We start from the raw sequence: 16,908 nt of genomic DNA, 5'->3' as shown, positions 1-16,908 counted from the left end.
TGCCTTCCATCTTAATCAGTCTGTTGAACTCCCAGTTTTCTTCCCCAAAACCAGACTCAGTGGCAGAACGGGCCCTTCACACGTTAGACTTTTAAAGAGCAATACTTTACTACATTCAAAGGACAAAGTCCTTTAGGAAAACTAAACAACTCTTTGTGGCTTTCTCCCCACCTCGTAAGGGCAATCCCATTTCGAAAGTGGGTATTGCAAGGTGGATTGTTAAATATATCCAAACATGCTACCTTCAAGCCAAATGCACAATAACCATTCCCCCTAGAGCTCATTCCACATGCATCCAGGGGCTTCTATGGCATTCTTAGGGAACATTCCCCTAGATGATATCTGCAAAGCAGCAACTTGGTTTACTCCACACACTTTCACAAAACACTATTGTGTAGATGTGCAAGCAAAACAACAAGCTAGTGTGGGCGAGGTTGTATTAAGAACACTTTTCCAAACCACTGCAACAGATACAGGTAGCCACCGCCAAGGAGGTAACTGCTGTACAGTCTATGCACAAGTATACGATCTACAGCTCATATGCCTCGAACTGAAAATGCTACTTACCAGTACACTTCTGTTCTTGGCTTGTAGAATTGTAGATTTGTATACGCCCACCCGCCTCCCCGGATACCTCTATGTGTTCCAGTACTATCTTACTTAGATACATTACACATGGACGTCTTCTATATTTCTTACTAACTCCATCATAACCCTCCATGGCAAAACAATCTGGAGAAGGAGTCGATGCCCATGCGCACTATCGTCCCAAGGAGTCACCTACCTCGTGAATACAAAGATTTCTTCCAAGACAAAAACAAAGTGCAAACATCCGAGCTCAACACCAGATGGTGATCTATGAACAAGTATACGAATCTACAGCTCTACATGACAAGAACAGATGCATACTGGTAAGTAGCATTTTCCTTTCGTTGTAACTCTAGTATTAAAGCATGGCGATAAAAACTGAATGAAGAGGGGAATGTAGTTAGACGCCAAAAGAAAAGTTAAAGACTAATACGAAATACTGTTTTCTTGTTGGCATGTTTCAGATAAAATACTTGCGATACCTTCATTGTAAAAGAATAGGCTGTGAACTTTTTAACAATGGATAACTTTTAATAATAGGTGTACATTTGGTTATTTGTGTAAGCTATAGATTTAAGTTTACTGCTAAATGTGCTCCAGATGTTTGGAGAGTTTTCTCAAAGGGACACCTGACAGTGATCCCAATAAACTGAGTTAGCAAGGGGGTGTCTGGTTAAGCCTGAAAAGTCTAGTTATAAAGGATTTTTTTTTATTAAGTATCGGTGACTTGTGTGTCAAGATTTTGTTTTTGTTTTTTTGTCCTCTGCCGTGCTCCATTTGTTTTTTCTTTTCTTGTAGCGTTGGACATCTCGCTGGGTGCTTAGTTCGAGCACTCCATGAGAGGCAGTCTGAACTGAAAATTAATCATCGGGATATGCTTTGTGTGCAGATTGCGGGACTTTGTCATGACCTAGGTAAGCATTATGTTTTTCTGCATCTTAAACCGATTTCCTTCATTTGTTAGTCTTGCTACTGTCATTGTGATTATCATAATTGCTTTATTCATTGACGCACTTCCCCAGTAGAATTTAGAGGTGCATGCATGCTTTTTGAGGGATAAGGGAAATGAGCTCTGTAATATTAAGCTAATTTCTTTGGGTCACACAATGTAAATACATTTATGAAATTGGTTCCTTGTTCCACTTATCAAAGATATAGTCCGCTGAGTTTCTTAGTTCGTTCTTAAATAATATTGCTAGAGTGAAATGCATGCCGAACATTGCCTTAACTGCTTGTACTGTGTATATGGTGAATAATTTACGTTAGTGATAGCTTTTTAAAGCTTCCAATATACTGATGAAATTACAGGTTCTAGGTGTCACAACCATTTCCAAACAATGATGTTTACTGTAGGAAAGTAGGACCTTACTTAAGGGCTTCCCCGAGGGTGGATCCTTAAATTCTTCCAGACTTCGTTTTCAAAAACCGATTTGCATCGCCTGAATATTGTATCTAAAGACTCTTCTGCTTTTATCACCAAACTCTGTTGCTGGACCAAGCCAGGAACCAAGACAGACTGCTTCTGGTAGGAAGGCTCCTACTGCAACTGCGTCTCTGGGTTCTTCCAGGTTCTACAACTTTGGTGGCTGTGCATCCGCCTGAATCCCCCGCGGCACTGCCTGGATCAAGATAGCTAGAAGGAATCTCCCTTGGAGTGAAGGAGTCACATCTGTGCATCCGCTGGCACCTGAACGACAACGACTGACTTGTGGATTCATCTGTCCTCCGTTCACCCCTCTGCTCTGCAACACAGGTGGAAGTTTGTTGGCTGAAACTGAATATGCCTCTTCACTCCGCATACCATTATCCCGCATGCTGTCACAACGCTGTTGTGGCAACGACTTGCGGAGTGTGGGCGCAAAATGTTGGAATAGTAAAATGTACTTTTCCAACTCCAGTCTGTGCGGACTTTAGGGAAGGTGTTGGATTTTAATCCCCCTCTCTGCAAGTCGTTGTAACACCTTGCGGAGTAATGGTATGCGTTGTCACAACTTGGTCGTTATAACGACCACGTTGTGAAGCATGCACGGATGCGAGGTGAAGGTGCTTTACCTCCCCATGATACTTGTTTCCGGTCCAGTGAAAACCTGGTTTGTCAGTTCGGGCTAGACTGTTCCCATGAGACACAGGGTCAAGACTGGTTTGCATGTAGCTGGGTCTGAACTGGGGTGGCCAAGTGAGCTAAAGAAAGATGATGGATTCAACCCAGATCTGTGACTAGGGTTGAATGTCTGAAAGGTTTTTAGCGCTTTGTCCATCATCTCCTTGTGTTTGCTTTGTTTGCCCTAAGTTGGCAGATTATGCCCTGACGTGCGTCCCTTGCTTACTTTGCCACTGAATTCATTCAATAAACTTTATTTGGTTTTATTACAGTTAAAACCATAAAAGTCACAAACATCAATTAAAATTCCACCAGAATACAAGGGATAGTGCAATAGATCAATGTAGTCACATGATTACAAAGCTGAAAAGGAGTGGCCCTACCAATAAGATTAATCACAGGTGCACCTAAGCCTGATGGCAGCAAAAAGCTAAGCGTGTGCAATACTGAATCACATGAAAACTGTTGTAAAAAGATAAAAGCAGGTCTGACCTTTCTAAAACATGCTTTCTTAAGAATATGAACAATAAAAGACCTTATAGGGACCTCGTAAAAACTACAAAACATTAAAAAGTGCATCATATCCTGTGCAGACTGTCCACTGCAGCCACAGGGTATGTGACACTGACCTCTATGGACGCCACGTGTTTGGGCAAAAAGGTAGTGGAAGAGGTCAAGCCGAAATGTAATCAATAAAAAACAGCCATGATTGCTTTTGACACGGAAAAGATATTGTTCAGTGGTTGGCACAGTTTTGAACATAATGTACCTGCACACGCTCGTCTTTTTCAACTCCACTTCTTCTTTTTAAAAACCACTCTTTCAGCCAGGATAAATCCCTCCTGCAGATTGTTTGCGGGTTCTCGAATACGTCTGCCCTTCCTAAATTGCTAAGACATGTTCAAACGTGTTTTATCCATCCAATGCGGTTCATGCAATCTAGAGAAAGACAGTCGCCTAGAATATCCTTACTAAGGAAGTTTTCTTTCTTGATCCATATCTTTATCCACCAGGCTAGGGGACGATCGGCCACCTCATCTGAAAGGAAGTACATTCTCAATTCTTTGTGCACTATGTACTACTGGATGCACTGCGGAATAGACAGTAACCGTCTCAAAAAAATATTTATAGCAATTTGCAATGCATCATGCCCGTCGTAACCCCATATCTCACTCCCATAAACAATCTTCAAGAGACTTTTGCCTCTATATATCTGCAGTAAAGCCCCCATCAGTTATAAAACCCGCAGTAGTCGCTCTAGCCTGTCCCCTTTCTTCCGGCTGATCGAGGGACCCCATCTCAGGGCTTCATCAAATACAACTCCTAAGTATGAAAAGACATTGATCTTCGGAATTGATGTGGTTCCTACCTTAAAGGTGTAATGCTTCGCTGTACGAGGTCCCACCTGCATTATATACGATTTGCTCTGGTTAACCTGACCAGTCTTCCCTGCTACGTGGGATACTGTAATCCCTCTCCATATGACCAGAGCCGCATTTCTGTGCACTGCATCCTGTTGCTGTTGCCAAGGCTTGTTTGCTCTCCTTACCGAAGATCTTCAAGCTCCAAGATGCCCCAACCTCCAGCATCACACAGCTCCAAAAGTGATCCTCCGTCCTTCTCCAGCGATGTGGGCATCCTTCTTCTGTGTGCTGATGAGGTCTCGCTGCGACTCCATCCTGCTCCAGAGGGTCCTGCTGGGGTCTCCACCAATTCCTGCTGGCTCTCATGCTTTGAGGGCCAGCCCTGACTTAACATTGTTGTGTGAGTCCCACAGACCTTGCTGGTCTGCAACTAAACATTGTTTCCTGCAACAATTCTGATGCTTTTGCCAAGGCTTGTTGGTGGTCCTGCCAGCCACTGACCCTCCTGTATTCCTGATTGCGTTGGACAGCTCATGGAATACTGGAATAAGCTTCTGGTACAACTAAGGCAATGTATGCATCATTTACTCTTCAGGAAACAGTTGAAGACCTTTCTGTTCACCTCTGCTCCTCAGTGGTTAGGTTTTCTCCCTCTGGTGTACGATCTAGAGCGCAGAGATACCCCTTTGGGGGTCGATTCTGGCGCTTTATAAAATAAATAAATAAATAAATGGATGGCTCCTGTGCTCCTGCATTGTCGCCTGGGCTTCACAGCTCCATCTTCAAGACCTCCGTCCTACAGCAAAGCACCTTCTACAAGGAGTGGCATTGTGCTCCTGCTCTTCCTGGACATCTCTGGGTGGTTTGGACTGTCCCCTCTTTTTGCAGGTACTTCTCGTCCTGAATCCACATCTGTGTTCCACCGACTAGGTCCACAAGACTCCCGTAGCAGCTGGACTTCCTAGATCCTAAATTGACAACAATAGGCTACTCCGACACCACTTCACACCTGTACACCAGGACTCCCTGGTATAGGTCTCCTGGTTCTCTGGGTATCTAGGGGTGGGGTTGTTCGCCACCCTCCCTGGTTTCAACAGGTTTCCTCTGGGTCCTTTGTAAAGGGTCTTGAATTTGTAAAACTCCAACCGAGACTTCTCCACGTTATCCTAAGGGCACTGACCCGGGGTATCAATTCTGCACACGAGCACCTTGCCACCTGTGGTGATTACGTGCTCCCCCTGGTCTCTAGTTCTTGGTGTAGGAGAGTAGGGTCTGCTTCCTATGGTTACCCCCACTTTTTGCTGTGCTTCACTGGTTTTTCGACTTTAGTATGGCTGTGGCCTTGCTAATCAGGCCCACAGCCTAGCTGTACTCTCTCTAAGTTGATACCATGTACTTTAGGTACTTACCAGATTGGTTACTGGGTCACCCTTGTGAGCCCCTGTATAGTGTACCTTAGGTATCCAGGGCATAGGTGCACCTTGGGCCTACCAGGGGCTGCAGCATGTATTGTGCCACCCCTGGTTAGCCTTCCAAACTGACATCACAGGTCTGCCCTTGCAGCCTGGGTAAGCTGGTGTAATCCCCCCTTGCTTAGATATAGTATACCTATATCTATATATACATATAGACACATAGTAACCTATAAGTCACTCCTATGGCAGGCCTTGACAATCCTGGAGGCAGAGTGCTTGGTTTTATGTGAGAGGGTGCCCTAACATGAGCTGAGCCCCTCTGCAGCTTTAGGAACCATCTCCTTAATGCTGTTCTATGATATAGCCATACCATTTACTCTTAAGTGCATTATAATCCTCGTGGTTAATGCTAACTTTGGTTTGACTTTATCAAAACATGCTGTGTAAGGTGTCAAACACTTTGGAATACTACCGCCCGCCCCCGCCAGCCCTGGTGGCGGGGGTAGCATTCCACCCTTCTAGAGGGAGAAGACATGTAGTTACTGTTAAACCTGGTTAAAGTTAAACAGAGCCTACGCATCAGAAAATGGATGCTGCTGCCACAGACACAAGTCTGCCCTCCTGCTGCTGGACGAAACTCCAGCAGGAGAGGCCTGGACAATAGGTCCTGTCCAGGGAGGTGCTGGGACCTCCCCAGACAGGCTTTAGTGTATTGGGACAGGGTGGGTTGCATTCAGTGAATGCTTTTCAGACACTGCCTGGGGCACACAAGGTGCTCCACGCATTTCCCAGTTCAAACCGGTTGCTGGGGCGCTCAGCCCCAGCTCTGGCGCAAAACTGGACAAAGGGAAGGGGGTGTAACCACCCCCTCCCCAGGTCCACCCATAGGCGGGACTTTAGAGTTAGTCCAACCCCTAAACTTTCTACAAGTATAGAACCCCAGTCCCTAGGACTTTAGATTACCCTGGACGAAACTCTGCAACATATATCTTGGACCTTCAACATTCCATATCGACTGGAAGACGGAAGAAATCTCCCTTGTGGTCAAGGAGTGACCACCTCTGTTCAAACAGGCACCAACTGCATCTTTGCTGGTCTGCATTGTAGAGGCTCCCGCCGGATCTCGAAGACTCTGCGACCCAGGACACGAACTTCGAGACATCTCTGACGCTGACCAGTGCTCCCAGCAAAGCTGAGACCTGTGGCGGACACGAGAGACGTGGGACCGGAACTCCTGAACATCCTGCATTTTGCAACCTGCACCTACTTCTCGAGGTATCCCGAAGTTGTGCATTGGGGTGCTTGAAGCCCCAGCCCGAGCACCTTTTGCACCGAAGCTCAGAGGCCCACACTCCTTGAGTGCCCCATGGGCCCGCTTTGTACATTTCAGCTTGACGCGTCTTAGCGGTTCCTAGTCCGTAGTCTAGTGAGCCCCCAAGAAGATCAATCCTTGATTTACCTTGCTTTCCTGGTTGCTCCAGGCTTACCCAACTTCCCTGCAAAGGAGAAGTTCCCCAGATCTTGCTGGTCTGCACCAAAGCCAATCTCGACATCTTGCATAGATTGCGTTTGCCAAGGCTTGTTGGGTCCAATTCGGTTACCAACACCGCAGTCAACTAGATCCTTCGTGGGACAGCTCGAATCCAACTCCTGTTCGTTGTCGACGCCTCCTCGACCTCGTGGCTGAAGAGACAAACTTCACCTTTTCACCTGAAATCACCCGACATTGGCTGGCAGCTTCCCATCGCCATCCTGGTCACTGGCTAGTGACCCAGACTCTGTCCCTTCTGCTTTTAGGTTCTTCACATCTCGGATCCACCCTTGGATTCACCCGGACACTTTTCCTCTGGTCGCCTGCAGCACTTCTTCGTAGCTCTCCATAGGAATCGATGACGAAACCCGACACGAAAAGACACCTATGCACCTGGCTTCCCTGGGTGAGGTAACAAGAGTACTCCGGTGCTCCCGTGGGTATTGACTCTCCAAGTGTCCTAGTCTAAAAAGGTTCCGTCGCAGTTTCCCTCCTTGTACCCTTAATCATTAAAATTGTAACTTGTTCGTCCTCCATAGAAAATCAATGGACACTGCACGCGACACCCGTGGGCCTCCTACATGCTATCTTTTGGTGGTTCTAGGCAGCCCCAGCGATTCCACAGGCCCTAGACCTGCTTTCTATTTCTCACGTGGTTCTTATACCACTATTTTAGTATATGGATTGTGAGGTCCCTAGGGCAAAAAGTATACTGTGCAACTTATCGTATGCCAATTAAGTTCCTTATATTGTACTTTTACCTCTGACTTCATAAAGAGTCCAGAGGGGTTGTGTTCAGAATAAATACATATATATTGAATATATACCTTGTGTGGTGTGCTTTCATTTGGTACTCAAGAGATTATAAATGGTAAAACGACTTGCTTAACTCGTCTCCAAGTCTTAGCCTGAAGGCTGCTTTCCACAGCTACCACTAGGATAGCTTTCTATAAGGTTGACTTTATAACCTACCATCAATAAGGGTCGTTTGGACTGGTGCAAGGTGCTCACTAGAATAGTGGACATCATATACCAGGCAAACTTCTCACATTTGGGTGTTCGTCTTGGTTTGGTACTCCTCTTGTATTCTATTTTCTTGGTGTATGGTCCCCCCCGCCATAGGGGCCCATGTGTTTTATATGCTTTACTTATCTGTTTTAAAGTATATTTTATTGTTTATTGATATCACAAGTAGGAGAAATACCAAAGTAGTGTTAGTGTATAATAAATGCAAGGTATTTTTCTAACGCTGGCGTGGTTCTCTCTTGTATGTAAGCTCCACTTACTAACTATGTGATAATGTACCCTCTTTACAGTATCCTGAATAAGCCTTAGCTGCTCTCCCCAGCTTTACCTTGAGAGCTTTGGCTATCAGGGACCACTGCTACTTTGACTAAGGGTTGCCTGAACTCAGAGCACGGTCCCTCACCGATAAGTGTACAACATATACTAGGCCAGCCTCCTACATTTACGTTAACTTGTACGCAAATCTTGTTATCCTTACATCATCATGTTATTTGAATATGTTTTTACAGTGCTTTGATGAACTTCATGAGGGTATGTTTAAGTTTTACAAACATTTTCCAGTTCTTTCCTCTGTCCCCTCATCTAAGGTAGATTGATGATAGAGAAGATAAGAATAGTGGCACATTGTTGTGACCAGTGCTTTAATTGGGCAGGTACAGTCCGGTACGGAGTACCTGCCATTTTTTAGGTCAAACCTGGTCAGGGCATGCGCTGCTCTGCGAGGCATACTGTGGAGTATGCATTTGAAGCCCCGCCCACTTCCCTGCCCATGTTGTTATTGGCTTATGTCATTGTCCTTTGTAAATGCTGGCTTCTGAATGTAAGTAGGATTGGTAGTCCCTCCTTAGAACTGCCTTGTTTTCATTTGTAACCTCCCATAAGTACATCCCCTTTTAAATGTGGTGCTGCTCTGTAGGCTTTTAATTTCAGCCTCCGATCACTAATTAGTTTAATTGCTTTCGCATGCCAGCTGTTGCAGACAGGAGGCGCTCTCTTGTCATATAGCTAATTCTTTTCTATATACTGTGTTAAGTTAGCATGAGATTATTAAATGTTTAAACGCCATTTTTCCTTTCTGCTTCATTTTGCACACAACACATAATTGTTGTTTTAGCTTTCAACCCAGAAGAGCTTCGTGATTTACTTGAGAAATAATATGTTATTGCTCTGATATCAGTTTTGCTTGGTACACTGTCTGCACAGTGAGTGCTGAAGGCTCCAAGGATAACTCGACACAATGTTGTTGTGAGGTCTGATCTTCGCACCTCCATAGACATAACACACATGCTGCTGCCAAAATCTGGCTCTAGGCGGGTTTTATATTGTTATATTGTTGTGCTGAACACACTCGTAGGACACTTGATGGTGCTTCGCATGCAGAGAGCTGGTGGAAGATGATGTGATCCTCTGCCACTGAGATTTTGAGGTACGGGCCCGCCCTGCTAAAACCCAAATGAGACCTTCATAGATATAAAATACTATGCTAAATAGCGAGGGTGAGAATTAGGTGGTGTTAATTCCTATTCATTTCAGCATCTTAGTATGCTGTCACCATTCGCCTTTTATGGACTAATAACTATGCTGATAACTTTGTTGCTTATAATATGTTTGCTAGTATTGTATAAGACACTGCGTTTGAGAACCCTGCATTAGTAAATAAATATTTCAAACATGCACGTGTCCTCATTTACTCCACGTTCTGGTTTGCAATGATTATATAACGAAAGAGTGTTCATGTGTTCCACGATACCTGAGGTACTAAGTTCATGTTCTGGACTGTCTAAGCATTGGGAGTTTGTTATGACCAATGAGACACTGTAGCTAGCTCGGTAAGGGGATTTTGGGTACTGAGGTGAGTTTTGGGCCATCCTAATTCACCGAGGTTCCAGGTCTCTATGCACAGTTCTGTAGGAGAACGGAATTCCCGCTACATGGCGCCCATAAGTTGTTGGCCTTATATCATGACACTCGAGTAGTATATCGTTCAATCCTTAACCCCTTCACTGCCATTTCCGGAAAACGGTGGTGTCGGAAAAACCTACCTATTTTTGACATAGGTCTTTTCAAGCTTGATTCTTTCTAAAACGGTTTCCTTGAATTACTACCCAGTTGTGCTACAAAGTTTCCTTTATTTTTCAACATTCCTGTGCTGTCATGGCCCAAGCCGTGGACATTCCGCAGCATAGTCGCATTGCGGTGCGAGAACATTTGCGGAATTACAATGTCCCTTTGGAAGGCTTGGCTGTGATAATGGTGGTGAGTGCGGATGCTGCTTACCCTTACAAACTATTTTATTTGTGGGTGACATTTCCGGATGTGAACTTCGACCACTACATGTAGCCGCAATTGCCGTGATTAGAGCCTTAGTGCATTACATGGGCCGTAATCTTCCGGGTTGAGCCCCGGGGGGTGCAGCGCTTCCGGCCGGACAGGGTGGTTTGAAACTCAGTCCCGTCATGGTCAATGCCTTAATGGGCAAGAAGCCCCAGGATAAGGATGATTTTCCTTTCTGGCTTGCCGAGAAATTTGACCACCTGGAAGCTGTATTTCCTAATACGACTCCTGGTGAAAAACACCGGATTCTTACGCTTAGTTTGCCGAAGGATTTGGCCCCTGAGCTCGTTGACTGTGAGACCTGGGGTAAGACTTTTGCAGCTGTCTATGCAAGGTGCTACGGCACCCCGTCTATGTCAGTGCTGTCTACGGTCCTTAAACGTGTTCAAGATGATCACGGACCGGAGTCTGCGGTTGAATTGGGCATGCGCCTGTGTGGCACCTTTGATGTGGTTTGCGATCTCATACTTGCTAATGTCAAGGGGGATGCAGTGAACTTTCAGGTTGCTAACGCTTTGGCGGCGCTTCCCGATGCCGAGAAACCCCGACAGTTAGTGAAAATTATTGTGGCGGCTTATAAAACCGTGGGTCGCAATAGTAAGGGTCTTAAGCCTTTTTCTGTTAAGGAGAAAAAGCAGCCCCAGGGACGAACTTCGGAAACGGAAGTTCAGCCCAAGTCCAAGAAACAAAATTGGCCTAAAAAACAGAAACAGGGAAAGCAACAGCAACAACAACAAACCCAGGCTTCTCGTCCTGCGTCTCCGTTGCCTGCGCAGTCGGAACGTGTTTATGACTTGCGCGATCGCGCGACGATTAAATCTCCTGATCGATTTCAGGCTTCTGACCAACGCTCTCCTCGTTCCTTTCAGGACTCATCGGCTCCGACAACCAGTGGTGGAGGGGGCGGCAGGGGTCGGGGTGGCCAGCAAGGACGTGACCAGCCCCGCCCGAGGAACGGTGCAGAAAAGCAGGAGGGCTCTACGCCTAAGAGACCGCAGTTTGCCAAGAAGAAAGTCGCAGCCTTAACAGCGCATCGATATGCCACAGATAGTGAGAACGCGGCTTCGGAATCTGACGTGGGCTCTGACCTTACTGGACAGCGCGGCGGAGATTACCATAGTGAAAGAGGCCCTGCGTCCACTACTGAAGGTGACAGCGACTGATACTTATGTTGTGATTGAAACAGCTGATACAAGGGTTGCTCCCTCTGATAGACTTTTTGAAATTGTCCTGTTAATAGAAGGTGACATACAGCGAACAATAAAAGGGGTATTTTGGGAAAATCTTTCGTCTACCTATGACATTTTGCTTTCGGAGGCTGACTGGCCTCCACCTTTTGTTCTCGCAGCTCCGCGTGGGGAGGAGGTAATCCTCCCCAGTTTCGCGAATACAGTCTCGAAAGAGGATGCTCTGCATTTTGCAGAGGAGTGGGCTCTGGCTCTAGCGCCGGCTGTGTACCGCAATCAATGTGGTTGGGATAAATTGTCCCCATGCCACGAGATTCCTTTTTTTTTTTTTTGTAACACCTTTATTAACATAGTCCAAGTCGTACACAGCATCTCGCCTACAACCCCCTCCGGCCGGCGATGCGACAATGATGAATATAGTCGAGAACCAGGTAATCCAAAGTACACAGCCTGATGCCGTCAACCCTGGGGTACGGCGGAGTAATATCACTGTACAACAGGCAAGTGAGCTATGAGTTATTGCTGGTGCTGTGACGGTATACTCGTTAATGTCCCCCACATTCTCAGAAGATGGGATATGTAGGTCGAGTGCTGCATAGACAGAAATGTAGGTGTATTTTGTGTTATGTATCCCCCCACTCCCCTGCAGGAGGCTCCCCCCCCCCCCCCCCCCTCGTTCAAACAGGAAAGAAAACACCCAGAAAACTCCCGATCCCCCCCTCCCTCCCACTGTCCACCCCGTTCACTGACCTACTCATTACTGACAGTGCCATGTCGAATCTCGTGTCGGTGACCATCTCTCTCGCCCCTAGTGTAACTCGGAGTAGCCCGAGTGTGTCTCGACCTTACCCCTCGCATCAACCCTTGTCCCTTACCACCCGTCCTTCGCTACAGGACAGCCAGGTTTCAATGCTCCACCCAGCCGTCGCCATGGCTCCCCAGCTGCTGACGTCCCACCCGTAACTGAGGCCTCAGAAGTGTATCGTACAAGTGACAGTTACTGTGTATCCCCCCCTCTCATCTCCCTGCGCGTCCACTGCGTCTTCCCTAGCGTATCTGAAGGTGTTATATAAGCCCCAGAAGTTTTTCGGCCTACTAGTGGGAGGGAGGAGCTCGCTGTAGTGTTCAGCTTGTGTGCAACAGTATACCATGTCCCTGGCCCATCGTTTTTTGGTTGGGGTCGGCCCCCTCATCCAACACTGCGCCACCGTACGTCTCGCCAACAGTAGTCCCATATCCGTCAATCGCCTATACGCCACTGGCAGAGGTTTCGAGTAGCCCAATAGCGCCAAAGCCGGATCGATCGGTAGTTCATGATCCAGTATCTCGCTCAATTCCGAAATGACCGCCACCCAGAACTCATGAATCTTGCGACAGCTCCACGCCATGTGCAGGAAGTCCGCTACCGGCGCGTGACAGCGCTCACACTCCGGAGACTGTCGGAGGCCGTATCGGTGTAAGCGTTCGGGAGTGTAATACACTCTCTGTAAGAATTTAAAATGTATCAACCTGTGCCGTCCATTCAGAGACACTTTTCTGGTATGTCCACATTGAATCCTCGATCTCCACCTCCAGGTCCCTCTGCCAAGCCAATCGGGCCTTGGAAAGTTCCTGCGCTCTGTAGGAGATAATGCTCTTGTACGGGGGCGCCGTCAAGTGCCGTGGGGAAGCGGTAGCTATGACGTGAGAGAGTTTTGGAATGTCCGGTGGCTCTGCCATATCCGGGCCCAGGACGTCCCTCAAGGCACCCCGAAGCCTGTGGAAATGGAACCGCTGCAACAGTGTCGGGCTCTCAACCGTTTGGGCCACCTGGTCCCACGTTTTGACCGTACCGGCCTCAAACAATGCACCCACAGTTTCAATCCCCAGTCCGCGCAGCGCTCGGATGACATTCCTGTCCCTGATGGGGGCCAGCCACTGTAGCCAGTCCACCGCCATCGCGGGAGAGTATAACAGCGCTTCCTTCCTAGCTTTCAATATTTCATTCCATGCATGTTTTGTAGCCGTTATGGAGTCCACTACGCCTACCCGGCGGTCCACAGGAGTGCAAACCGTGGCCGGGAGCGGAAGAGGTTCCGCGAAGAGCTGCTCCATGCGTACGTGCGGGATGTTCCTGTCTCCATGAATCCATGTGTGCATGTGCGTGGCCTGGGCCACCCTATAGTATCTTTCTAGGCCAGGCTCACCGAGCCCTCCCAGCTCACACGGTAGTGTGAGAGTGCTCCACTGCACACGCGGCTGTCTACCTCCCCAGGCCAAGTGAATCATAAGTTTCGTTACATTTCGGAAGAAGGCTTTAGAGAGTATTATAGGCAGAGTTGCAAACAGGAATAAAAATCTCGGGAGAAGCACCATCTTCATGATGGCTACTCAGCCCATCAAGGAAAGCGGGAGCTTGCACCATCGCTCTACATCATCTTCACATTTACTAAAAGCCACCCCATAGTTTTCACTAAAGAGCACTTCCGGATCCGTGTGAATCATTACGCCGAGATATCGTACCGGGTCCGTAGACCAGCGTAATGGGTAGTCCATGTCAAATCGATCCGTCACTGGGGTCAGCGGAAACACCACAGATTTCTCCCAATTCACCTTTAGACCCGAGAGGGCGCCAAAACGTACTACCTCTCTGAGAACTGGGGCAAGGTTTGATTTTGGGTTTCGCACATAAAGCAACGTGTCGTCCGCGTACGTCGAGATGACTATTTTGTAGGACGGGAAGCTAACCCCTCGGTACCAGTGGTACTCTCGCAGTGCGCACGCGAGTGGTTCCGCCACAAGGGCGTATAGCAGGGGGGACTGGGGGCAGTCCTGTGTCGATCCTCTGCTGATAGTAAAGGGGTCCGAAACCCGATCCCCCAGTCGCACCCTAGCCACCGGTCTCCAATACAGCGCGCCTATCATTTGTAAGAACTGCTCTCCCAGCCCCATACGACATAAGACCCTTAGCATGAACGGCCATTCGACTGAGTCGAACGCCTTCTCCATGTCCAGGAAAACGGCTACCGCTTTCGCATCCTGACGCACATGCTGCATCGTACCCTGCACTGTACGTATATTATAGGACAAGTTTCGTCCCGGTACAAAGCCGGACTGTTCTGGGGCTACTATCTCCGGTGCAATGAGAGACAGCCGGGTGGCCAGGACTTTGGCATAAAGTTTAGCGTCCACGTTTAAGGGGGATATTGGCCTGTATGAGCTGCAAACATTTGGGGGTTTGTCCGGCTTTAAGATGGTAACTAGTAGAGCTTCCCTCATTGTGCAGGGCATGCTGCCCTCCTCGCATATCTCGTCAAATAAGGACAGTAAGTGTGGAATGAGTTTGTCCTTGAAAGCTTTGTAAAACCCCACTGTCAGACCGTCTACCCCGGGAGCGCTGTGGGCGCGCATGGTAGCTAAGGCCTCAGAGAGCTCGTCCGCTTGTATGGACGACATGAGAAATTCCCTGTCCGATTGTGTCAGAAACGATAGCTGTATATGCTCCAGGTAGTCGTCCATGTCTGCTTCCAGATCTTTTGTTTTGGTAGTGTACAAATCCGAAAAGCAGAGAGAATGTCCTCGTCTGTCGAGACCGTGTTCCCTCCCGGGGTTTCAAGTTTCGTCAGTCTGGGGGTTCTTTTTTCGTCACGCAATATTCTGGCTAACAGCGAGCTGGGACGTTCACTCTCTCCATAGGTCCTGGCCGAGGCGTATTTCCCCATGAAACAGACCTCCCTGTCCGCCTCCTCATTGAATTCCGAGACCAGAGATCGTAACCTGTCAGCCACCGTGGGGCCAGTGTCCGTCAAGAGTTGCGTCTCCAGGACCGCCAACTGGGACTCCAGGGCGTTGAGTCGCTGTCGTATGGCCTTTAAGACGCTAGAATGTTTGGCCATAGCCGTCCCGCGAATGAAGAACTTGAATGCCTCCCAGATTGTGTGGAAGTTTTCCACGGAGCCCAAATTGTTCTCAAAGAAGAGGTCAATTTCCTCCGCCATTTCCCCTCTGAAAGTGTCATCCAGCAGAGCATATGGCGGGAAACGCTAGGTGAACGGGGGGATCCTACGATTCGGCGTCTCCAAAACCAACAGTATCGGCGAGTGGTCAGACAGGGTTCGCGCGAGTACAGTGCACGCTACAATTTGGCTAGTGATGGAATGAGAGGCCAACCAATAATCAATCCTGGTATGGATGTCATGAAAGGAGGAGTAATGTGTGTACCCACCCCTGCCCGCATTCCTACTTCTCCACACATCGACCAAATCTAAAGTCAGCAGCTCAGCTGCAAGAGTCACCGCCACTGCTGCAGGCTTCCTCACAGGGCCAGACGACCTGTCCAATCCGGGGTCTAGCACTAGGTTAAAGTCCCCCCCCAAATCCCCCCCCCCCCACCCCCCAAAGTAAAAGTGCCGAGGTATACGTTCTGCAACAAAGGGCCAACCGGGCATAGAAGTCTGGGGAGTCATAATTCGGGCCATACACATTAACTACAATTATATCATGTCCCTTTCCCTCGCACCTCGAAATGAGGTAACGGCCCTCAGGGTCTGCTTTAAGCGGCCGCAGGACCAGCTTGGAGTGCGGGTTCACCCATGTCAATACGCCCCTCGAATGTGTAGTGTAGCCCGCCGCCGCAGAGTTACCCAAGAGGCCCCTGTGTTGTAATATCTTGCTCGTGAGTGGTAAATGGGTTTCCTGAGTTAAAGCTAGATCCACGTGGTGTCTCTGTAGATAATGGAGTACCTTCCTCAACTTCCTGTGATCATTGAGACCCCTAACATTCCAGGTTAACACTTGTAAGGTATCAGCAGAATCAACCGAGGCCGTTACCTGGGCGTCCGCCATCGGAACCAACATAGTGCAATACAATAGTACACTGCTACAATGCCACCAACATTTCTCGAGGCATCTGAATGATACAGCGAACATTTTGTGAACAATCCCTTCCCTCTCTCACCCCCCACCCCTCCCATCCCTCTCGAATACAGTAACCACCATAGCAACAAACTCCATCTTCCCATCCATATCAAGACAATCCTACCCCCCACCCACAGCGGACCCACCCCAACCCGGTCCGACAGTAGCTCGCCCACCCCATCCCCAACAATCCCACCCCAACTAGGTGCAACCACCACAACAGTGTGCTTAACGCGCGGGGAAGCAGGTAGCCAAGTGACATAGTCTCTGCCTACTTCTCAGAACTCTCGTGTGGCCCTCCCCCCGCTTCCGCCATGCACAATAACCAGGAGTAACGCAGCAGTCGTAACTATAAAGATTGTCTGTTATGCGCCTTGACCTACCCTATTGTGCACAAGGCTACTTCCTGCCAAGGTCCCCAGTTCCAGTCCTATCACCATCGAAGGTCACTCAAATAGTCTCCTGT

The 16,908-nt window shown here is 48.1% G+C and overlaps 1 protein-coding gene across 2 annotated transcripts in view; it reads left to right on the top strand.

The window, feature by feature from the left end:
- Positions 1–16,908, top strand: part of LOC147705920 (deoxynucleoside triphosphate triphosphohydrolase SAMHD1-like) — a 1,309,615-nt gene that overhangs the window by 270,003 nt on the left and 1,022,704 nt on the right. For both annotated transcript variants that reach the window (XM_086932390.1, XM_086932391.1), the window contains exon 5: positions 1,387–1,502. In XM_086932390.1, the coding sequence (XP_086788516.1) occupies positions 1,387–1,502 (116 nt within the window). The remainder of the gene's footprint in view (positions 1–1,386; positions 1,503–16,908) is intronic.

This window comes from Lissotriton vulgaris, chromosome 7 (genome assembly GCF_964263255.1).
Source record: "Lissotriton vulgaris chromosome 7, aLisVul1.2, whole genome shotgun sequence".
NCBI classification, from domain to species: Eukaryota; Metazoa; Chordata; class Amphibia; order Caudata; family Salamandridae; genus Lissotriton; species Lissotriton vulgaris.
This window is presented reverse-complemented; position numbering and strand designations above follow the sequence as displayed.